Source organism: Coffea arabica, chromosome 7c (assembly GCF_036785885.1).
Source record: "Coffea arabica cultivar ET-39 chromosome 7c, Coffea Arabica ET-39 HiFi, whole genome shotgun sequence".
Classification (NCBI taxonomy): Eukaryota; Viridiplantae; Streptophyta; class Magnoliopsida; order Gentianales; family Rubiaceae; genus Coffea; species Coffea arabica.
The window spans coordinates 1,394,770-1,418,065 of NC_092322.1; the positions used below are offsets into that span (position 1 = coordinate 1,394,770).

The 23,296-nt window shown below is 37.2% G+C and overlaps 4 protein-coding genes across 9 annotated transcripts; 1 reads left to right on the forward strand and 3 right to left on the reverse strand.

The window, feature by feature from the left end:
- Window positions 1-1,910: 1,910 nt before the first annotated feature.
- On the reverse strand, window positions 1,911-4,494 carry LOC113698762 (uncharacterized). The gene is made up of 3 exons (XM_027218697.2): window positions 4,335-4,494; window positions 4,043-4,131; window positions 1,911-2,331 (listed from the first exon to the last, which is right to left on the reverse strand). Exons 1-3 carry the CDS (start codon window positions 4,443-4,445, stop codon window positions 2,181-2,183), a joined length of 351 nt encoding a protein of 116 aa, XP_027074498.1. The 5' UTR covers window positions 4,446-4,494; the 3' UTR covers window positions 1,911-2,180.
- Window positions 4,495-5,913: 1,419 nt separating this feature from the next.
- LOC113699150 (uncharacterized) lies at window positions 5,914-8,336 on the forward strand. The gene is made up of 5 exons (XM_027219287.2): window positions 5,914-6,627; window positions 6,759-7,026; window positions 7,483-7,581; window positions 7,687-7,898; window positions 8,030-8,336. The coding sequence occupies exons 1-5, from the start codon at window positions 6,110-6,112 to the stop codon at window positions 8,103-8,105; spliced, it is 1,173 nt and encodes a 390-aa protein (XP_027075088.1). The 5' UTR covers window positions 5,914-6,109; the 3' UTR covers window positions 8,106-8,336.
- A 489-nt stretch (window positions 8,337-8,825) lies between these two features.
- LOC113699151 (probable galacturonosyltransferase-like 6) lies at window positions 8,826-10,209 on the reverse strand. The gene has a single exon (XM_027219288.2). The coding sequence runs from the start codon at window positions 10,075-10,077 to the stop codon at window positions 8,974-8,976; it is 1,104 nt and encodes a 367-aa protein (XP_027075089.1). The 5' UTR covers window positions 10,078-10,209; the 3' UTR covers window positions 8,826-8,973.
- A 2,127-nt stretch (window positions 10,210-12,336) lies between these two features.
- Window positions 12,337-22,348, reverse strand: LOC113699303 (paired amphipathic helix protein Sin3-like 2). 6 transcript variants are annotated; one of them, XM_027219563.2, is made up of 24 exons: window positions 21,941-22,348; window positions 21,759-21,834; window positions 20,807-21,016; window positions 20,532-20,715; window positions 20,348-20,446; window positions 20,067-20,240; window positions 19,664-19,964; window positions 19,228-19,364; window positions 18,652-18,727; window positions 18,545-18,571; window positions 18,203-18,396; window positions 17,943-18,097; window positions 17,625-17,752; window positions 17,247-17,501; window positions 16,414-17,001; window positions 16,112-16,206; window positions 15,241-15,867; window positions 14,716-14,813; window positions 14,498-14,636; window positions 14,258-14,410; window positions 13,984-14,147; window positions 13,615-13,726; window positions 12,975-13,150; window positions 12,337-12,783 (listed from the first exon to the last, which is right to left on the reverse strand). In XM_027219563.2, exons 2-23 carry the CDS (start codon window positions 21,830-21,832, stop codon window positions 13,022-13,024), a joined length of 4,119 nt encoding a protein of 1,372 aa, XP_027075364.2. In that variant the 5' UTR covers window positions 21,833-21,834; window positions 21,941-22,348; the 3' UTR covers window positions 12,337-12,783; window positions 12,975-13,021. The 6 variants fall into 6 exon arrangements, with proteins under 6 accessions (XP_027075364.2, XP_071913059.1, XP_071913061.1 ...); XM_072056958.1 differs by having other exon boundaries at window positions 18,203-18,399; XM_072056960.1 differs by having other exon boundaries at window positions 22,070-22,346.
- Between the last annotated feature and the right edge of the window lie 948 nt (window positions 22,349-23,296).

Genomic DNA, 23,296 nt, shown 5'->3' on the forward strand with positions numbered 1-23,296 from the left:
GGTATATGCTACTGTTACTGGTAAAAAGCGTGACTCGCGAGGCCGCTTTGGGTTTAGCGCGCTTAGGTTCCAATTTGAAAAAAAAAAAAAGAAAGCAGCAAAGGCTTTTTCCCCGCCCGAATCATAAGGGAAACAAAAGAAGATGAACAAAGGAAAAGGGAGATGCCCCCTCGGCCCTCCCTGCTTCAAATCCTCATTCTCAAACGCTCCTCTGCAATCACATTCTTGTCTTCGGAGACATTATGAATAGCGAGCGTTTGCCCGCCATGGAACTTATCATTTCCTTGTTCCTTTTCAACTTTTCTGTCTCTTACTTGTACAGATGCGTATCCCTCCTCCTCAATCTTGATTCAATGACAGCTTGTATTCGGCGTAAAGGAATGTGGTCCTCGCATGCCTCTCGTGATTCCGAAAGCAAAAAACCCTCCATTTTATTGCCGCAGAGAGAAATCCCTTAGCGCCTTATGCTCCAAGTATGCACCAGTACTATATCTTCTGCTCACGTGATCATCGTATAGAACTAATTTTGCATTTTTTTTTTCTTGTTCTCAATAACAGCTTCTTGAAGCAGTACAGCAAAGACGGTGTTGACTCCACTGGAGTAGATCATGCTGCCTTTCAATTAGGCAGTCTTGTATTCATCTCCTACGTTTTCAGTTTTTCCACTCCATTTTTTCGTTTTCCTCTTTCGTCTCCAGGTAAAAATACAGACGGACCGAAAGACCTTTTCTTCTGAATGTGATGGTATCGCCTCTTTATGCGGTTGTTTGCAGGTGTTGAGCGGAGGCGGTTTATGATGTCGTCAATATACTGGAGAGTGTTGGGGTAATTCTTTTCAATCTAACTGGTTTATTCGTATTTCTTTCGCTGATCTAAGCTGGAGTTTTTTTTTTTTTTTTTGTAATTTGAAGGTTTTAACTCGAAAAGCTAAGAACCATTACTCCCGGAAGGGTTTCTGATTTCAAAACACCATAGCTTGACTTTTATTGAGAATAATAATCGAAAATCCTTAGCAGTACACTACAAAGGCTCGAGTTACAAACATGTATTGAAAAGTGATTGTGTCCGCTTTTATTAGTGTTGTTTTCTTTTTTTCTTACCATGGCTTCTACTTTTGATTGATTTTGAGTATGGGTGCAGGTTTCGACTCTTGAGGGCAAATGAGGAGAGGCTTGATCAAGGTAGCCAAGTACTATTCATTAACGGAACGTAAAGCAAATTCCAGCCACCGAGAGAGCCATTAATCCACACTGTTAGCTGGCTGAAAGTAAGCAAATTCCTCCATTTCACTCCTGTGGTGTTTCATCTATTTCTTGAAGGAGAGACTTAGATTAATTCCAGTATAACATGACAGCATTTCGTTATATCAGAATACTTGTACCATCCTGGAAATTGTAAAGGAACTGAAGATCGACACATTTTGTTAGTATGATCAATATACTAAACAGCTATCCAAGGCAACCAAAATTGATGAGGAGTTAGGGCAAACTTTTCACTCTATTGGCCCAACATTGAAAAAGGTTTAACTACCTGTACACACCATTTTCCATTGTTTCTTGGAGAATTTGCCCACTTCAAATACTTAATATTCCAGTATTGGCATTCCTAAGGATCAATGCTCGCCTAGGCCCTCTAATGTTGACCCACAGAATCAAGTGTAATACATATGTAAAGAGTATCCTAATTAGCTGACCCTATCTTTCCTTTGATTTAGTTAATACTTTCATTAACCATACATTTACAATAAACCGGACACCCTCAAGCCACAATTCAACCTGTCTTCCATTAAGATTTCACTTGTAAATTAACCAATTGACCCGCAAAATTACACGTCTAAGATACTGGTAAACTGAAACAGAAAAAAAAAAAAAAAGTAATTTGAATCGCAAGTATATCGCCTTGAAACAGGGTTGAACACAGCCAAAAACTTATTTCACTAATCAAGAGCCTCCAAAGAGAAATGGAGCATTGCATGTTGTCAACAAAATGAATTTAACAAAAAATGGCAGAGTAATGCTTTAGTGCATTTATTTCAAAATTACATCAAAACTCTAAATATGTTTGGTTTTAGAACCCATGGTATGTAAATGTTTTGCCCTCGCAACCAATAACAATCAGTTGCCAATAAAATGATGGAGAACTATCAGTTAAAAAACAACTGTGAAAATAAGAGAGGACTCTCAAATCTGCGGTTTTGAGAAGAAATTGTTGACAGAAGGCATGATCTGGGGAGCCCTATTACGAACGAACTTTCTGAGAGCATGTTCAGCGTATTTCTCCCCTTCTGCATGGTTTTCAAGAACTCCAGCAGCTCTGTTCTCCTTGGTCACCCTTGATTTCCATAGACACAAAGGTCAGTAACAAATCAAGTACATTTAGATGTTGCATTAGGGGAAGGCCCCGTAAGTATGTTTTAAGTGCATGGATGAAGTATATCCATGATATGGCAAGATGAAGATTCCAATTTACTTTCACAGGCATGCAGCATACTGCAAATAAGCTAAGGATAAAAGATTACATTCAAAATGCACATGTTTTCTGAGAAGAAAATCGCTGCTTTCTGCATTACTCTTATGAACAAACACACAGAGCGAGGTACAAAACCAAACAGGGCAATATAATTCAAACATCATTCATCAGCCACTCGCCCATTTTTGTTACAATAGTGAAAATGATCCTGCTTGCTCAAGGTAAGGAAAAGAGTGCTTAAGCGCAGCAATTACATTGTGATACACAAACATCCAGCAAAAGAGAGAGAAGGGGGGCTTATTTTTTTTGGAGAGGGGGGTGTGTGTGTTCAGAAGAGGGGCTTCGATCTGTGTGTGAATTCTCAGTGAAGCTTTGATAAAATAGAACATGAAGCAAACCCAAAGAAAGCTTTGATTTAGCAAAAGAAAGCCTTCGTGTAGAGTTTTTAACTATCAATAAAATTGCTAGATCTTATCCGGGAAGATCCCCAAAACCTAATGCTAAATCTGGATTTAGCAGTCAAATTTTGATTTCGACAATTTTAGGATATAGGATTTAATTAATATCCATAAGGCCTCCCTGTTTAATTGTTCTTTTGCAAAATGAAATGCCTTCAAGCATACGCGATGTTCTTCTCGCATTTGTAAATGTTATCTCTAAAGCAGTAGACGATAAAGGATACATGAATTTAGATGATAAAAATGAAAAATTGAGGTACTCCATAAAACAGCAGTACACCTAAGCGTGGCAATGGGGCGGGGGACCCCTCCCCCGACAGGGTTAAAAAAATTTTGTTATATAATTTTATTATAATTAAATTTTAGTAAATAATTAAGTATTAAAACATCAATATATCACCAAATTATTATTCATTGTAACTTCACAATTAAAATTTATAAAAATAATTAAATAAAAATTATTTGAATACAATATAATATGATAAAACAAATATAACTAAAATAATTAAGTTTTCACTTTTGATACAAATACAATCACTGAATTATTATTGTGTTTTTTTTTTAGAAAAAATGTTATTGTATTACGTGTAATTAAGAATTTAATATAAATGTATTAATAAATTTAGTATAAATAATTAATAATTTTTATTAATAGACATATATAATTAGTATATCAATTATATTACATATACTAATATATATTAAATAATATATATAACTACTAATATCATTATTATAAATTTATAATTACTTAAATTAAATATTATATATATAATTATGTACATATATATATCTTAATTTTTTTAAACGGGTGACGAGGCGGGTAGTATTTCCCATCCCCGTCCTGTTTCCAAACCGAGGGGATTTTTTGGGGGGGGGGGGGGTCGGGGGGGCAGAGAATTCCCGTCCTCCAATAGCTCCCCACGGCCTCCGCCCCTCTTGCCATCCTTAAGTACTTCTAAACTTCTTACAGTTTAGGACACAATTGAACATTTAGCTAAAATTCCAGAAATGATGAAAAATAATAATAAAGACATAATGCACCATCAAAAAATACGTTTGTTTGTCAGAGAGAGGAGGAGAGCGACTGTAGGGTATAATTATGAGTATCATACCGGACTTCCGGGTTGATGCAGATGTTGCGGATCAATTGCGCCCCGCAAATACCGACGGCCACCCCAACTGCTGCGAACAGCGGATATACCTGCAACCACACACACAAATACATATACGTAACATACCGCTCACCCATCATACCAAATCAATCGCCAGATCTAATTATAATACTCCTAACAAATCCATGAGAATCGCCTAAATTGCTATGTACTAGTAAAACAAAAAGATCAAATGGAGAAGCCAAAGATCTAGCGGAGCAAAAAGTTAGAGAGAGAGAGAGAGAGATCGGACCTCGGGCCTAAGCCATCGGTTGACGGTGGATGACGCCATAGGAGACCAGAAAACCGCTGTGTACACCGAAATTTTGCTAACAACTCTGGGTGGAAATACGAACCCACGCATCCACCCCAAAACCAGCTAATATAGGCCTTTGCGGCGGCGCTGACAAGTACGCGCTGTACCTTTTTGTTTTATTTTATTTTGATAGAGTAGAATTGTATTAAAATTAAATTAAAAGTTAATCTTATACACCACATGTCATTAGATGCATAGAGACTAATTTAAATTTGAATTTAAAATTTAAAAAATATACGTGTCATACAGTCAAATCTTTTGCACACTAGTGTTTTTAAATCCAAACCAAAAGCCAAACTGATTATAAGTTTCTAAAAATTGGATGATTTCAGCATAGCATCATAAGTATATTATATTATATACTAATTAAATAACATGAAAAAAACACTTATGTATGTATATAATGTAACTAACATGGAGAAAAAATTACCTATATTTCTGTCACTCTATTTTTTGTTTATCCTTCTTCTTACAATTCTAAAATCCTTAAATTTGACTCCAATTTAATATTTTAAGTTTTAAGCGCAAGTTAACAAGTCTACAACAAAATCATAAAGACGGGCTTGAAAACAAATACCAAATTAAGTTTGCAAAAACAAATAATGAAGAAATGTTTTTGAAATAGTTATGATTATCCAAAACATTTAGTGCTTAGATTTATAAAAGTTCGCTTCAAATCATTCGTCCCCAATTTTGTCTTTGTTGTGTCTATCCCATTTTAGTTTGTTTATGTTAGTTTTTTTGGAGCATACACTAAAAAACAACATCTTAGTGATGCCAAAAAAAAATTTAGAAGAGACTTGTATTGAAAGTAGAAAATGAGCTTAATGTTATTTATTAATCAACTCACTATTTATAGTGATTGCACGAAACAAACTAACAAAATATTCATCTAACTATTATTCTAAAAATCTCAATAAAATATAATCTTCTTTTACTAGCAAATCTGAGCTAAAATATTTGTTAACAAACCAACATGATCTTTAGTTAACAAATATCCTTATTTTTCTAATAACTAAATTATTTTGATATCAAATATAATCTAGCAAAATTTGTAGGAAAAGTTTACATATTTCAACAGTTTAATTGTCACGTGTACTGTGCTGATAAATTTATTTTCTAATATAATCTTAAGAGTTATTGATTGTATAACTTATCCACAATAGAATTGTAAAAGTTACAAGACATGACATATGAAATTCGGGACAAACGATTTTAAGTAAAATTCAGTAATGTGTTTGGATTGTAAATTATTACATCTTATTTACACATATTAACTTGATTGCATCATCAACAACTTTTTTTTTTAAATCTTTTTTTATCTCACATATATTATATCAAAATAATATCATAATATATTTTTTCATAAAATCATCTCAAATAATTTACTATCCAAACACACTCACTTATTTGGAAAAAAAAAAAAAGCAAAGGGTGATTGCGTAAATAACGTCAATACGAGTGACACTCAATTGACCAAGTACAAAAAGCAAACAAATCCCCAAACTAAAAATTGGTGGGCAGAGAGAAAATGAGAAATCCCAATCCATCCGAGAGGGGCTAATCTGAAAAACAGACAGCCGCGTGAGTGGGAGTTCTCCGCCGCCGGATGCCACACAATTTTTTTACAATTGCGGAAACAGCTATGAGATAATACCTCAAAGGACCTCTATTATTATATATCTCCAGCTGCTTCTCTTGGAAATTCTTTTATGGCAGCCTCAACAGCTAGGGTTTTCTTAGTCTATCCGGCCACCCACCTCTCCCTCAGGCCTTATCACCACCACCACCACCACCAACAACAACTTCTTCAACGGCTTCAACCCCCTCCTCAACCGCCACCCCCTTCTTCTGCCGACCTCCACCTCCTCATCCGACCGTGGCTTCCGTCCATCCTCCCCTGTAAGCGTAGGGGATTCTCGTCGGCTTCCTCATCCGCCGTCAGCTGCCTAATTTCCGGAGTGGACGGCGGTGGAGTCTCTGACGATTTCGTCTCCACTAGGAAGTCTGGATTCAGCCGCGAATTCTCCGTTATCGCCAACATGCTCAAGCGAATTGAGCCACTCGACGCCTCCGTCATCTCCAAAGGTGTATCCGACTCCGCTAAGGACTCGATGAAGCAGACCATTTCTAGTATGCTGGGCCTGCTCCCATCCGATCAATTTTCCGTCACCGTCTGGTTTCCCAAACGCCCTCTCGACCGCCTTATCGTTTCCTCCATAATTACCGGGTAATTGCTTTAATCTTCGCTCTCTAATTGATTACAAATACTTTTTGTTTCCAAAGCTGAACTTTGAACCGCTTAGTGATTCCATTGGGCGGCGAAATGTTAATTCAAATTGGCTGGTCCAAATTATTCAGGTATACTTTGTGGAATGCGGAGTATCGGATTTCGTTGATGAGAAATTTTGACATAACTTTGGATATCTCCAAAGATTATCAACATTTGGAGGTGAATGGGGTTTCAGAGCTGAAGGGAAAACAGAGTGAAGGAACGGAAGGTATAGCTAGAGTGGACGGTTGTGCGGAAGTTTTGGATAGAAAACAGGGGGATAGCCTCGGAAATTTGTCTCCTGAAGTTGTGGAATACATTCAACAATTGGAGTCAGAGCTGTCTAGTGTTAAACAGGTGATGGGTTTTTCATTTTTCTCTCCTTTTAATACAATCATTTCACGAGTTTTGATTGCAGTCATCATGGAAATTACATATACACAGTCCACCGGTTTGTTGTTTGAGGGAAATTTGAGTGCTTCGTATGTCATTGTTAGATTATTGGGAGTTTCGAATTATATGATTCGTGATGTTCTTGGAGTTTACAGCAGCATGAGCTTGTAATGGAACTTAATTTGACATAGTAGCACTTATTCTCTTAGGTAATGACTCATCCTCATATTGGCCATTTAGATGTTTGAAGCTCTTTGAACAGCTGAAATTATATTCTTTAAAGTTGGAATGATGGTTTTACCTTCAGGTAGTTGTTTTTTTTTTCTTGGAATATGATAAAATTCGGAGAAAGTCGAGTCGTGTTATTTGAAATAGTAACTGTAATTTGTTTTGTTGATTAAATTTTCTGTGCTGTCTCAGGAACTTCATGCCCGTAAACAGGAAAATTTGCAAATGGAGTACGTCAAAAGGAGCAATAATGATCTATTAGAGTACTTGAGGTCTTTGGATTCTGATATGGTAATTAACTTATCAGCTGGCCAATTGTATTTGCAATCCGTCCTTACCACTGCACTCTTGTGATGGTCGCTGTTGCTAATGCGTAGTCATATTTTGGCTGGACAGGTTGCTGAATTGTCAAGACCTTCATCTTGGGAAGTGGAAGATTTCATTCACCAACTTGCACAAAATATATTGCAAAGATTTTTCAAAGATGAGATTACTTCCAATGCTGGAGGGGATTTTAGTCTAGCAAGTATAGAAAATTATGATAATGGCAATGAATGTTCTGATACAATTGGCACTTCGCGGGATTACTTGGCTAAGCTTCTTTTCTGGTAAGTTTTTTCTGGTTTTTCTTCTTTCTAGTGACTTGAGCGTTTTGTGGTTTACTGAGTAGTCTTAACAGGAAAAGCGTGCTAGTTACCTGAAATATAGATTCACAGTAAACATTCCTTTGCAATGGCAGGTGCATGTTGCTGGGACATCATTTAAGAGGGTTGGAGAATAGACTGCATCTAAGTTGTGTTGTCGGTTTGTTGTAAGTAGGAGGGAATGTACATTCTGGTTGGAGAATAGACTGCATCTAATCTAAGTTGTGCTGTCGGCTTCTTGTAAGTAGGAGGGAATGTACATTCTTCTTTTTTCTACTTCCTCTTTGTCAAATTTTGTGTGATCTTTTATATCATTTTGTATCAGCGGAAACAAGTTACGTAGTGTCATGTGTAAGTTCATATGGATATCTATTACCTTGTATGTAAAAGAATTGCAGCGAAGCTGGTGCTAAGGTCTCAACATTTCTATTTTCCCTGGCTACGGATATGAAGTCATTCGTTTGAAATTTGAGTTGATAAATACGATAATTTATGTGCTTTGGAATTGGGAACTCTCACTTCCATTTGTCCTTGGCATCTTTGTTGGCATTTGATAACCAATTTGTTAGAATTTAGAGCACAAATTAAGAAATAGCACTAGTAGTTAATGCTGCAAAAAAATGGTTTGTTATAAAATCTTATATTGACGGACTGAGAAAACTTTGAATTTTTCATTTACGAGGTCTCTATTTATAAAATATACAAGAAAGAAACAGTCATCGTGCTCGAATCAAAGAATTCTTTATTGTCCAAAAGACCAAAATTCACTGTATTGAAGTACATCTCGGTTGGTTCCGTCTACCATTTTGGCTCGCTTAACGGGCAAACAAAAGGACTGCTCTGCATCGAAAATTTCTCATACAGGGAAGCCAACAAATCTATTCGCTGATGTATCCAAATACCATCAGATTGCCCAGTATTATATATACAAAAGAATTGTCGAATATGAATGTATCAAGGGACAAAGTAACAAATGAACCAATAGAAAATGAAAAAAAAAAAAAGAAAAAAGAGAAAGAACTAAAAAATTTGCATCAGGTCACCACCGTGCGCGGCGGCCGTTGTGGCCACGTTGCCTATACAAATCATGGGGTTCCCATAGATGATCTACAGGACATGGCCTTCTTTCGTCAAGCCTCACCCATGGCTTTCCCTTTCCGCTCCAATGCAGCAAACTAACCGGACCAGGGTGCAATGACCTACAACTGTTTACCACATTGTCCCCGCCAAGGCCGTGTTGATTCCATCTGTCATCAATCGCGTGAACCTCTCCGCCGAAAACCAGCAAGAAAGGTGGTAACGAACCCAACTCGTATATCCGCGTCTCCCTCTGTATCTCCATCCATTTCTCAATCTTCCCAGTAAAGTCTCCCCTCCGCCACTTGTCTAAATCCATGATCATCACCCCTGTATTGAAATAACACGGTTTCTTTCCTCGGAAAGTCTTTGAAAAATCTGGTCGAACCCAGAACTGATTGGTGAAATATTTGGTGAAGTTGGCATGACAGTACTGAGGAGCACCAATTACTGTAGAACCGGTCAGAGCTGTTGACCACAGTTTCTGGATGTCATCGACGACGATGATGTCAGAATCCAGGTAAATCACTCGGGATACACATGGGTCGATGATTTCAGCCAAGTAGCTTCTTGCGTAGTTTAAGGGGTTATCCAGAGCTTGACGAATGGAAGAGGATATCAAATTCTTAACACGGTCGGAAGAGTTGAAAGGATAAACCTTGAAAGCCAGGGACGGAAAGATGGATCTTAGGATTGTAGCGAATTCGTCAGGCGTAGGTGAAGAGCCGGCGGCACTGGAAGCTGGATCTGCGACGAAGTGAAAGAAAATGTTTTCCGGGCAAGAAGCATGCCTGAGTATGGAGTTAACTGCTGCCACGGAACCTCTAAAGTAGACAGAATCAAGCGTCATGGCCACGTGAACGAGGAAAGGACGACAAACACCCATTTCCCCCGAGTCTCTCGGAGCTGAGATTTGACACTGGTCTCCATTCCTATACACGGGTGCTTCACGGTATCCCGGCGAAGGGTTGGCATCTAGTTTTGTGGGGAACGATCGGCTGGCAAGCGTTGGTAAAAGCAGCAGCGAAACTAGCACAAAAGAGGAAATGAATCTGCAACGGACCATGCCAGCTAGATGGATGCTCTTGCTCTGTGGTCTGTTCTCGACTCGTTGTGAAGATGGTAATTGGTCTCTGGACTCTGCGCTACCCAAAAAGGTTAAAAAGCATAAAAACAGAAACGCGTATTAGTAGTAGGAGTGGAGTCAGTGCCAGCATATGTTTCTTGTTGACAAGGAAGATACTTCTACTACCCTACTATGAATTTGAAAATGAACAGAAACGCGTTGCCGAGTTTGATTTGATGATGAAGAGGCTGAGTTTTTGTACCAATAACAATAATAAGAATATATATATATATATATATATATATATATATATATGTATTGAATCTTCAAAGTTGCAGCTGCTTTGGTTGGCTTCTTCCATTTTAGGAACCTGAAGGAATGTTGGTTAGTTCACGCATTTTAATTAATTACGCACGTGCTCTGATTCTCCGCTAAAAGTTTTCTTTCTTCCTTTTGTTTACTTGAAGAAATTTTAAAATATTTTGAAAAACAAAAACCAAAAAAAAAAAACCCGAAAAAGATATATATATATATATATATATTTTTTTTTAAAAAAAAGGAAGCAGAGAAGAAGAAGCATGTCTGCCCACCTTCGACCGTGCTTCCGACCAAACACACACACACACGCACACTTGGGAGGTTTGACCGTTTAATCACTTGTATTGTAAGACCAATGATTATAGGAGTAAGTACATGGCAAGATAAACTATTATTATTATTGTGTCCTGAATTTGACTTGAACTCTTCAAAACATTAGAGTTGAATGCTTCTTTTTTTTTTTTTTTTACCAACTTATATGCTTCAAGTAAATGAGAAAAGATTTTTGTAACAGAACCAGAAAAAAGCATGCTTGGAATTTTAAAACACACACACATTTTTTTGGTAACAAATGATGCCCTGGCTTTAATTAATTATGTGAGAGTCCTGGAGGAGGGACGGAGCCGTTAGCCGCTCAAAACACTTTGAGATCCTCGGTGACATGTTTTCTATGACAATCCAATGCCACCAATAGTATTGTGCCAAGTGTCATGTTATTATTTACCCTTGTGTTAAATCAAGCCAAATTAAATTATTAGAACCCAGCTGTTGGGTAGAAATTAACTAATGCCCATGGGACTTGGTGCTCCATTAGTCTTGTTTGATAATTCAGTTAATCACTTAAAAAACTCAATGAGTTTATATTTTGACGTCTTTAAATCTGTTCAATAACATAAAATAAAACATATAAATTAATTAAGTGACACTTAATTTTCTAAGCAAAACTTATTTCAAAAAATAAGTGATAAACTATTCATTAGTTTAACGGATCTAGATTTTAATTCTCAGATGCACGCTTAAATTCATTCATAAGTCTTAGGTTCCGTTTGATAAAACTGAATCTGAATACTGAAACAATTTATTTGCTGAATTTTAAGTATTGAAAAGAAATATATGGATGTCTGAATTTTAATGTTAAACCTATTTATACTGTTTGATAAGCATTTATAACTGAATGCTTAATAAGTTTAATTTGACAAATTTGCCCTTACATCTTTTCATCAAAAAAAGAAATAGAACTTATGATTTAATTAGCTAAATATGTTAGGTATGAAAATGACAATATTTACTTTTAAATCAAATTAATATAAAAGACGAAATATATTATATGAGGAGTATGGAGAAGATGTAAAAATCATTCAAAAGGAAGAAAAAAGAAATAGAAAACTATTAGATAGAGAATATTAGATTGTTTAATTAGATAAGAATTTTGAACATAATTAACAAACAAGGATAGATTTGATAGATAAAATAAGGTAATTGAAATAATTCTTTTTATTCCTATCAGAATTAAGCATTCAATTAAGATTCTTGTGCTGAAAAAAATGCACACAAATTCAGCACTACTTAATAAATTCAGCAAATAAATTTTCATTTATTAAACACTCAAAACATCTGAATGTCTGAAAAAATTTAGATTCAATACCTTTTTATGTTATCAAACAAACCCTTAAACAACATTCGCCAGTACAAAACCCACGTGCATAATGTTCTTCTTCCTTTTTTTTTTTTTTTTCGAGCCAGGGGCAAGGGGGAAGAGGGGGGGGGGGGGGATTGGGTTTACATATTAAAAATTGTTACGGTTGTTATTACCTTCAAAAAATTTGTCATTTCCTTGTGGTAACTCATTGTGGATCTAAATTCATGAAAGTAACCACCGAGGTATCATCTGCAACAGGAATATTTTATAACTCCCAACAAATCCTTAGACAATTTTGTCAGTGTCGTAATAGAACTTCCATTACAAAACTTTAAACCTCCTGTTTCATCACTGTTTCTTACATAAGGCCAACACAGTGACAGAATAACAACTGCCAGAAAAATTGTTCCAGATATAATAGGGACTAGACTACTACACCCAGAACCAGAACCAGAACCAGAACCAGAACCAGGTAGGTAAACTGTAAAATATAACAATGACAGACAGCAGGTCTCTTATGCACCCCCTTTCTGAGAAGAAAAAAATGCAAATACAGGTGAAATAAACACAGGATCTACACATTCAAGAACATGGGTTAAAACCCCCTATGTACAAACTACGGCTCACAAGCCCATCATACTCTTCCTTCACTGCCCTCAAAATGTTATTCAGCAGGTTGGAATAAGAAATTACAAACGGACGACTGCTTTACTTGAGTCTTTGCCCGGACACCATTCGCCAGCCAAGTTCTACAAAACAAAATATGAAATGTTAAAGAGAGATATGAATGTCCACAAAAGCCTTTCAAAAAAAAAACATGCAGCTACGGATAAGCATTTGCTAACACAGTGTATCTAGTTCTCGAGGTGGGGTATGAGAGGGCGAGCAACTATTGCAAAACCTTCCAACATTTTAACACCTCTCCAGAGACAATGCATACCTTCGAACACAACGCTATCAGGAGGACGGCAGATAATAATAATAGTATTACAACGATGCCGCCAAAAATTGGTTGAAACGTTTTACTCTTGGCTCATCTGATTTGCTCCCAGATACGTTTCTTCTTTTCCTTCCCAATCGGAAAAAGAAATCCTCTGTGTCGAGAACATATGAGATCTGCAACAAGCTCCATAATTAGAGAGCTACAATGTGATGAAAGAACAATCATCATCCAGCAACACTTTGGAGATGGTATGATTGGATTCTAATTCTACACGCAAAGAAGTGAATAGTGGTAACTGTCCGGTTCATCTCTCACTTCCCAAAGATTACGTCCTTGGAACCAATTACTATGCCAGATCTACATTACAATAACTCCTATACCAAGAAGTCGGACTGGTCTTGCAAAAGAATGTTGGAGAAAACCCTTCCAACTTAAAAACCAACATTCATCATAATAAATAAAAATTGCTAAAAGGTTTTACACTTCTAGAAGCTTTTATATGATTGCCAAGGAGGACATTACATGAGAAAATCCTTTCAAGGATATTTATGAAGCCAAATGAAGATCCTACAAGATTATACTTCCTTGAACTACCAAAAAGCCACCAATACAAAACCACAGATTCACAAAAGCATACCTTTGACGAGTTGGAAGACATCTTACACTCCAAGCCATTCCACACTCGGACAGTTTCCATGGCCTTGCAAAAAGCAGAGTCCTCATCAATCTCAGCAAATTTACGCTTATTCCTGCACAGATCAAGGAAAATGAAACATATCAGATTGTCTAGTTAATTCATTCAAGCCAATGCCATATAATCCAGTCAAATCCAAAAATTTTCAAATTCAATAACTTTTCCTGAGAGCCAAAAAAAAAAAAAACAGAGAGAGAGAGAGAGAAATCATATGACCAAGCAGTCCCAAACTTCCCACACTCACTCCCCTGCTGAAGTGATCAGTGCTAAAATTATTTGCTAAGTCTCATAAATTGGAAATAGTTCCAATACCTCTTGAGCATAACAGCAGATGACTCCTTTTTTCCCTGGCCAACTGACAGATAATCATTGTACAGATAGGCTGCAAAATTTGGATCTATGGAAACGGCAACCACCTCAGACTTCTCATTTCCATCATCCATCAGTTGGATGGACAAACGGGTTGGAGAAGATGTCTAAAATAGCACGGAAACAACTCATAATTCACTTGTATTAATCCAAAAGAATATTACTAAAAGCAAATAACATTTGGGAAAGAAAGAAAAGAAGGCAATCGAAGACCTACACATTCAAACCGATAAATATTCTCCTCATACAAAAGGACATGCGAATTCTCATAATACACTGAATCAACAAATTTTTCTGGTTTCCGAGACTTTTCATACTCATACAGCTGAAGCAGCTTGTTGTCCAATTCATCACTTGAAACAGTCTGAAGCTGCAGAAAAACATTAAAAGTCAGAATCCCTTGACAAGACAAAAAAGCTTTAAAGGATAAAGATTTTACAGATTTATGGGAAATTACCTGCTTGACCAACTTATACATTAACTTGTCCAAGGTAAATAACACATATGATTGGTTCCCAATTATTGACCGGCAATCATCCTCAAACTTAGCATTGTCAGCAGATCCATCAAGCAAACTATATAACGCACTCATAAATCTGCATTAAACAAAATTGTCATTGAATAAATGTTAGATGCCACAACTGTGTGAAAAAGAGTAGCATGCTGCTAAACCACCTGGCATACGGATCAGTATCAGTATCCTTTGAATTTCTCCATTTCAGTTCAGATGATGTAGAGTTCTGCTTAGCTGATAATAATCTTTCATACAGTACCTGGTAACAAATTAAGAAGATAATAATATGTTACCAGAAGGCGGAAAAATCATCTATCCTTTAGCAAAGAAGAGACCAGGGTTAATGGGAACTATTATTCCCCTTTCCTACGCGCCATGGAGGAAGGAATCCATGTTCAGAATAGTGTTGTTTTATTAGAGAGTTCATAAAACGCTCTTGAACAGAAAGCAGGCCTCAGAAATCATGGAATTGGGAAAAAATTGTACCTCTCTCTCTTTACGGTTCAAGATCTCCCACTCAAAGGCCAGTTTTCCTAGTCTCCATTCTCTCTCTCTCTCTCTCTCTCTCTCTCTCTCTCTCTCTCCCCAAAAGAAGCAGGGAAACTCAAACATCTATGATGACACAGTGAACAGATCACCCAATCTGAGAACAAGACAATAAAACAATAAAGAGAACTATAACTTACTTGATGAAGCCGAAAAAGCACGTAGAAAGTATCATTTCCATAAAAGATCCGTGAATTCGCCTTTCCAGTATCACTTAATGCTGAGGGCACATGCTTTGTGAGAGGCTTAGAGTTAAGAAGAAAGCGCTCAGACATTGGCATTGATGCACCATCTCCACCAACAAAGTGTGCTTCACCCACACCTTCTGCCTCACCTTCACTCTCACCTTTGCCATCAATCTCATCATGTTCTCCATCTTCCTCTTCCTCGTTCTCTTCACGTGAGCATTCATCAGCTGCAGACTCACTGCCAGAAACATCTTCACCAGCTTCAGAAACATTTTCACTGTCTTCATCATCAGCATCTGCATCATTTTCACCAGCAGCATCCTGACAAGAGATCTCCTCGCCCACTCCATTTGGATATTGCATGTTTTCGTCACCATGATTAGCATTAGGAATGACTTGTGAGCTACTTTCCCGATATGCAACAAAATTATCCTCTTCAAAATCACCATTAGGTGATAACTCCCCCTCCTCTTTCTCATTTTTGGATGGATCAACCGAATCCTTGTTGAAACTGTTATGTCTAGACCCCTCTGCAAACCCTCCATTTGCCAATGCCAGCAGTCTTGAAGCATCACCGCCCTGTAACACAAAACAGAGCACCACTCGTATTAAATTGTTGACCCTCCACCAATGCATGTAATGAACGCTCTAAACCCACACCCACACTCACACAGACAGAGAGGCAAGGATGAATTACACAAAGGCACTGAAAGAGAAAAAAGGAGGGGGGTCAATATCTGTGTTTTGCCATCCCACAGACACATTTCCTTTCCCCAATTCTTCCCTCCAAATCCAAAAAGTTAAGGCAGATAAAACAGCATACCTCTGATGATAGAATATCTCCAACATTTGACTTTGCCCCATGACTATCCTCAACTCCTCCCCCATTAATAGGTCGTGAAGAAGTTGCACCACGCCCTTGACATACAAGAAGACAAATTATATGATGAAGATGAACGTGACTTAATAATATCACACCATCCAACATCATTGAAACCAAAACAAATTTTCTATGCAACAGTAAGTGGCATTTTGACTGACAGAGAGAGATAAAAACCCCACAAACAAAATAATGTATGGCAAGAAGCGCAAATAGTAGCATAGTCCAGATCAAGATGTATCAACCTGAAGTTATTTCCAAGTTGATTCTTCCATGAGCTACATCTGCTCCTGTAGCAACTGCAGCATCAGAACTAGTTAACCGCTCATCAGAAGCCACTGTTAATCCATCTTCTTTGGCCATCGTATCTGCATTTGTGAAGCTAGTCCTGCCAGAATTAATACGTGCAGGTGAAGTGTCTGCATCTCCATTGCAGGTGGGTTTTGACTGCTTAGAATTCATGGTAGTAGCATCAGCACTTGGGCTTCCATCACTTTCTACTACACTTGTCCCAGTGCCTTTGGTAGCACGACGCTTGGACAGTACATCATCTTCAGTAACCTCCGAAGCATTAGGCCGAGAAGGAACACCCAACATTACCTCAAGGAAGGAAGTCCAAAGCCTCATAACCTTACTTAATTGTTCTTTTGTTGAGCAAACCTCTTCACATGAATATTTAATTAGTTTATACAAGTCTTCATGAATTTCAGTATCAGTATATTCAAATTCAAGATTTGGAACTATAGGATGTCTACTTCCAGCAGCGATAGAAAGAAGCACATCATCCTCTTTTTGCTTTTTCTCCTTAACTTCTTTAATCTCCGCCACCAAGGCTGCCATCAACAACACAGACCAGATTAATGACACCCAAAATTGAAAAAGATAAACAACAAAAGAACACCACAAAAATTCCTCCTATCTCATTTTGGAAGGACTATAAATAACAATGCCATTTCCTAACATTGACAACAGCAAAAAATAGAACATAGAATTGGGGAAACAGTTATTACACCATAAGAAAGCATAAGAATATTGTGAAAAGCAATGCGAAAAAGAAAAAAAATACAGCACAACTTACATTTGGTGCTCAAGTTCTTTGAATCTTGTTGCTTGAAATAGAAGCTACGGTGGTCAAGCGACTTGTAATGGTTCTTGGCATAAATTTCAGCCCAAACTTTGTTAAAATCTGAACGACACTTAGTCCACTCCTCTTGCTTCTGCTTTAGGCGGGTCAATATAACAGGCAATGCAAGAGATGGATTTTTTCGCAAAATGTCCATCACATCCAAACCATGATCACCATAAAGGCGTTCAATGCATCTTAAATTGAGGGCTACGGGAAACAAGAAAAGAACCAACACCACCATGTCAAAGTACAGACTTGTACAGGTTTCCTTCTATCCAGAAGGTAAAGCAACAGAGGCATGCACTACATTTGAATTCTCCAATAACATACCTGTAAAGTAGTCTTCAATTCTGATTGGACTATCTGCACCTATTGAATTATCATTGATGCCGTTCAACAACTCCTCGGCACGCTTAGCTGTTGAGCTGACTGACTCCAGCAACATATCTAGCTCAAATCTGAAATCAACCCCCCACATCCCCCACATCCCCCCCCCCCCAAAAACAAAAGAAAAAGGGGAAGAAAAAAGCACACTCATCAGTAGTGGTAGCAGACAAAAATTACAACAAGTACAACAGTCGATGAACTACAACCTGGAAAATATTTTAATTGCATAAACAGATTACAATAACACTGCTATAATTTTACCTATCATCTTCACATCTGAACAGACTTTCTTCGTACTGGTTTCGGCGCATGTGTTTGAAAGAGTAATCCTCACTTCCCGATGTCACAGATACCCAATGGTCGTTTAAAACTTGGGCCCCAAGCTCAGACCTCTGGCTTGCTGAAGGGATTGGATACTGTAGAATAAATGATATTAAAATAAACTTAGATGTTATACTGAATCCTTCATATAAATGAAAAACATGCATTCATAATAGGCGAAAAACAAGCAAATTTCTTACATCCTCAGGAAGAAGCCGGTAACTTGGAGTGCATCTTTGACAATTTGAGAGGTCAAGTTCCTGAATGGATTTTCCCCAATACTTCTCCTTGTACCTATCCTTTTCTTTTCCCATATCCATGTCACGTTTATGTTCCTTGTCTCTTTCCTCCAACTTGAGTGTTTTCGAACCGTGTCCCTCATTCCACAAAGATTCTGCTATCATTAAAATCACTTCATCAGGTTGCATAGCACATCTTAAATTCAAATGACCCATACACTCATGTAGCAGTTTATAACTTTCCACAACACTTGGGCTGTAAATGAATACTCATCCAGAGGATACAACAGATAACAAACTTACTTTTGCTCATGACACCAAGAAATCCATCTGCAGCAATGGCCATAGTCAGAATTCAACTCAAAGCTAAAGCAAACAAATCTACTAACACTGAAGGTACAGTAATTTACCAATTTTTTCACAGCGTTCCAAAAATTCATTGAACCCCTCCATAAGATCAGGATATTTTCCAAGTAGATCAGCAACCTGAACGGAATAAAGGGAAAAAAAATCTCAATTTGATGATGATATACTATTAGAAGCATGTTTTCCAAATCAATTTGTAAGCCCAAGAGTGATGATAGACCAGACAATCAAGAATGAAAAGGATAAATTTGTGGAAATGGATACTTCTCAGTGCTAACTAAAAGAAGAGGACAACCAACTTCAAGCTATTTACACAAACAATGTACTAATTGTGTATTAGCACCAAGCAGCAATCTGTTACATTGTTACAAAATCTTAAGTTATTGGCATAGAAAATGCTACCTCAAGGTTACAACCATACTGAAAACTAAGCTTAAATTGTAGCTCAACATTAGTTGCTATAGCATTCTCCTAGTTATTGTCCAAAGAAGCAAAAGTGAAGGCTAATAGATAACATAAAATGAAATTTCAACACCTAATCTTCCTAAACAATTAATAACCAGCTAAGCAAATAGACTCCAATTTTTGGAAGCACAAAAAGGAAGCTCTGATACACCTACCAAACTCTGTAACTCCTTCCTTGTAATTATTTCTGTGCTATAAATGTGAAGACACTTCAAAAATGCCTGGTAATCATCAGGGTTGCGTAACCTCTCCTTAACTTTTTCACAGAAAGAGAATTCTTGGCTATACATGGCTGCAAACATCAAGCAGACAGCATATCTAAATAAGTATATGAGTTGAAAGTCTTAGCCCAAAAAAAAAAGGTACAAATCAGTTGAGTCAAAGTTTTACAAGGCAATCTCAACAAAGAACTGAAATGGCAATTTTGATTTAGTGCAAATATTCTAATCCCTATACAGCGCTCCTTTTTGAAACTGTAAAAAAATTAATGGTTTATTCATCTACTATCATATAGCGCCAAAAAGTTCTTCAATAGCTACAAATCTATATTTAGTGGATTATCCTCGCAAAAAAAGCCATCAATTTACTCACTCTTTAGGGAGTCTTTATCATCATAAGAGGCTGAAACTGTATTGCCGCCAAAATCTTCAACCTTCCGAGCAGATTTTCTTTTTTCAGTAAGACGATGCATGCTTATGTCCCCATTATTTTCATTATCAGGTTCCCTGTAATCCTGATCACGGTTTCTCCTTTCCCTGTTCTCCCTTTCAGCACGCTTCTTCTGCTCCTTATGCAATCTCACCATAGTTTTGTCATCATCGGTATCAGGACGCTCTACACTAAGATCGCGTTCACCATGGGGACTAACAATTCTATCCCGACGGAAACGTTGCTAAGGTGGGAGGACAGAAACCCTTTTCTGAGTTAGAACTGTACAAGGTAAAATTAATAAGCAATTGCAATTCTGGGAAGGTAAATCCAAGTTGAAAATAACCTTTTCCATCTGTGATTGTCGCAAAGTAGCCACAGCAGAGCTCCTCTCATCATAGCGATGAAAAGAATGTCGGCCAAAAGAAGTATGAGGTGCTGATGCAGCAGCCGAAGAATCAGGCAAAAATCTAGTGAACTCATCCAGCAAATCTGGGTGGTCTTCAAAAAGTGCTGCCACCTACATATATGCCAATGATATGACAACAGAAACAAATGGATGAAGAATAACAAAATTGTTATACAGTCATAACTACTATAATCAAAATAAGCCTTGATCAGATATACCTCCTGGTAGACCTCATTAATGCCCTTGTGTTCTTTCCGATACATATTCAAGATGTCTAGAAAAGATTTATAGACATGATCGTCACTTTGAAAACGTTTCTGCACCAAAAGAGTACTAAATCAGAACCAAAATAGGATAAACAGACTCATGAACTCACAGGCAAGAAGTAAATGTCAAATCAACCTTTATCTTGTTAACAAAGCTTATAGCCTCTTCAAATTCAACTGTTCTCTTTGGTGGGGCCTCTTCTTCATCATTCAAAGTAATTTCATAACCCTTTGGCAAGAAGGTATTGAAACCAAGTATCAAGTTGGGATGTCCTTTAAATAGCTCTTTAACCCTTGCTATAACACCAGCTGTGTCAATTCTGAAGGAAAGCAATTAACAGACTTCCAAAGTTATATGAAATCAAGAAACGCCAAATTGTGAAATTCTATTGTATAATGTAATTGAGGTACCTTTGAGCCTTAAAATCTTTCATCACATCAAGGAACATGTCATACTTCTCTCTCTGATCTTGAAACATATCCTTAACTTCCTTCAAATAGGTTAAGGCATCATTTGTGGTGAGCTTTTGTGAAGTACCACCTCCACCTCCACCTCCACCTCCACCGCTGCCGCTGCCACCTCCTCCTCCACTGCCTCCAGGAACTTGCGGCTGCCCATAGCTTCCAACAAAAATAGAAAGATGAAAAAAGTAGGTCACTAACATCAGTTACACAAAAGGCTAATAACTCAAAACTCATGAACCGGATGGTATAAACATGCTGCCAAATGCACCAAGAGAGTGGTTGCATAATTTTGTTGCTTGCTAAACTATTTGTCATTATCTGCAACCCACGCCCTTTTTGTTCTTTCCACCCAACCCCTAAACCAAAGGGGAAAACATTTTCAATTTTGGGGTTTTTTTTGGTCTGTGTGTGTGTGTGTGTGTGTTGTGGGGGGGGGGGGGCAGAATTAACAAAAAGACCAACACGAAAAGCATAAAGATCACAACTTTATTTCAGAAATTGGTCTTTTGAATTCTCCAAATACCAATTAGCACCAAAAGATTACAAGAAAAAACTAATCCAATTTTATGCTTAAGGTAAACCAGGACATCCACCAATCCTGATCACAAAAGGTTTTAGCAACCATATATGGTACCTTACGACACTAAATTCCAGTGGTTAACTGAAGATCAGCATACAATTTCGTCAAATTCCCTGATTGGGAAAATAACAAACGGGTAGTCACAGGACATAATTTCAAGTAGAATTGCATGAGAAATCTACCATCAGGATCAAACACACACTCGAAAAAACAAAACAGTTCAAGAAAACCACAACAAATATCAACCACCACGAAATTTTCAAGAGGCAAAAAGAAAACAGATAAAATCGTGAAGATAGAAAGAAGACAAAAGCTCACGATTCTCCCCGAGAGGAACCAAATGGCCGCTTAAATTGAGGGTTCACAAAAGCGTCGTCCCTTAAGCGCTTCATATCTGCAAAACAACGCCAATCATCAGTTCATCTTATTACAATAATCCCAAAATTAAAAAAAAAAAAAACCCAAGAATTAATTTATCTACTGGTTTCTGAGAAACCCACCTCTAAAGTTTCCTCAGAAAATCTGAGGAGAAGAGAAAGACGACCTCGACAGATCTAACTATATAATCAAAGAAGAAAAAGCAGTTCAACACTTCTGGATCAACAAAACAATATAAGTCATTTCTTTACTCAGAGTCTAGCAGTATCAGATGAAACGTTTTCTCCCTTCACTTCTCTTCTCTTCCCTCGCTTTCTTATTTCTCCCTTCTTTCTATTGTCTTCTTTTTTTTTCTCTCTCTCTCTCTCTAACGTTGGAAACCAACAAGAATACACACTCCAGAGCAGTGTATGGTTTAAGAAGACGAAGAAGAGAAACAAAGAGGTAAAAGCAACAGAGGTGAGAAAAATTGGTGTAATGTGGCTACTAATACTATGCCAGAGACTCCGGTAATCCTATTACGTGACTCTACCAAAATAAAAACCTCATTCCAGTTATATATGCAAAAGAGAAAAAAGAAAAAAGATTGAAAAAACAAAAATTGAAAGCTGGCTGAGGTCTGGACGATGGGTTTGTGGGGGGGTTTTTTCTCGACGGTGGAACACTTGGGCTTTTGGATCTGTTTACACTTTGCAGTGCTTGGACTGTTTTGCTGACAAGTGTTAACAAATGCGGGTATTGACGAGCCCAAATGACTTTTGTCGCCTGAGTACCATCCGCTCTAGGGTAACAAAATTAGTGCCCAGCAGCTGAATGAATTTCTAGGGTTAGGAGCATGCATTCCAGGATTTATAATTTTCTACTATCATACTTATTTATTGTTGTTAATTTAGATATAGGGTTAGCTTGATTCTCATTAAACACGTGGATCTGGAATCAAAATCAATTAGATTATGTTTTTTAAGGGAAACAATGATATAATTCAACGATTAACGGTCACGTTGCAAGAGGGAAATACACGATAATGAGAATTTCCAAAAGAAGAGATAACTAAAGCACGGCACGAGAAGGTAATTCAGTTATTTTTTGTCGTGAATCGACTTTAATTAAAAGGAACAATTTGGCGAGAATTTTCAAAAGAGGACGTCCATAAGTATGGCGGGAGAAGATAATTCAACTTATTTTTGTTGTGATCGACTTTAATTAAAGGGAACAATTTGGCGAGAAAATTTGAAAGAGGAAATGGCAATAGTATGAAGAAAAAAATAATTTGATTGTCTTTTTTTCTTGATCGCCTTTAATTAAAAGTAGCAATCTTGCCTCTTGTTTACGCTTGTTGATCAAAAATATGTTGCCAATTATTTGGCATATATTTGAAGAAAAAAAATTTTCTCACAACTAAACCAATACAAAGAATTAAAAATTAGGTTTAGCTTAATAATGTACAAATACAAATCATGTAAAAAAACACAACACAA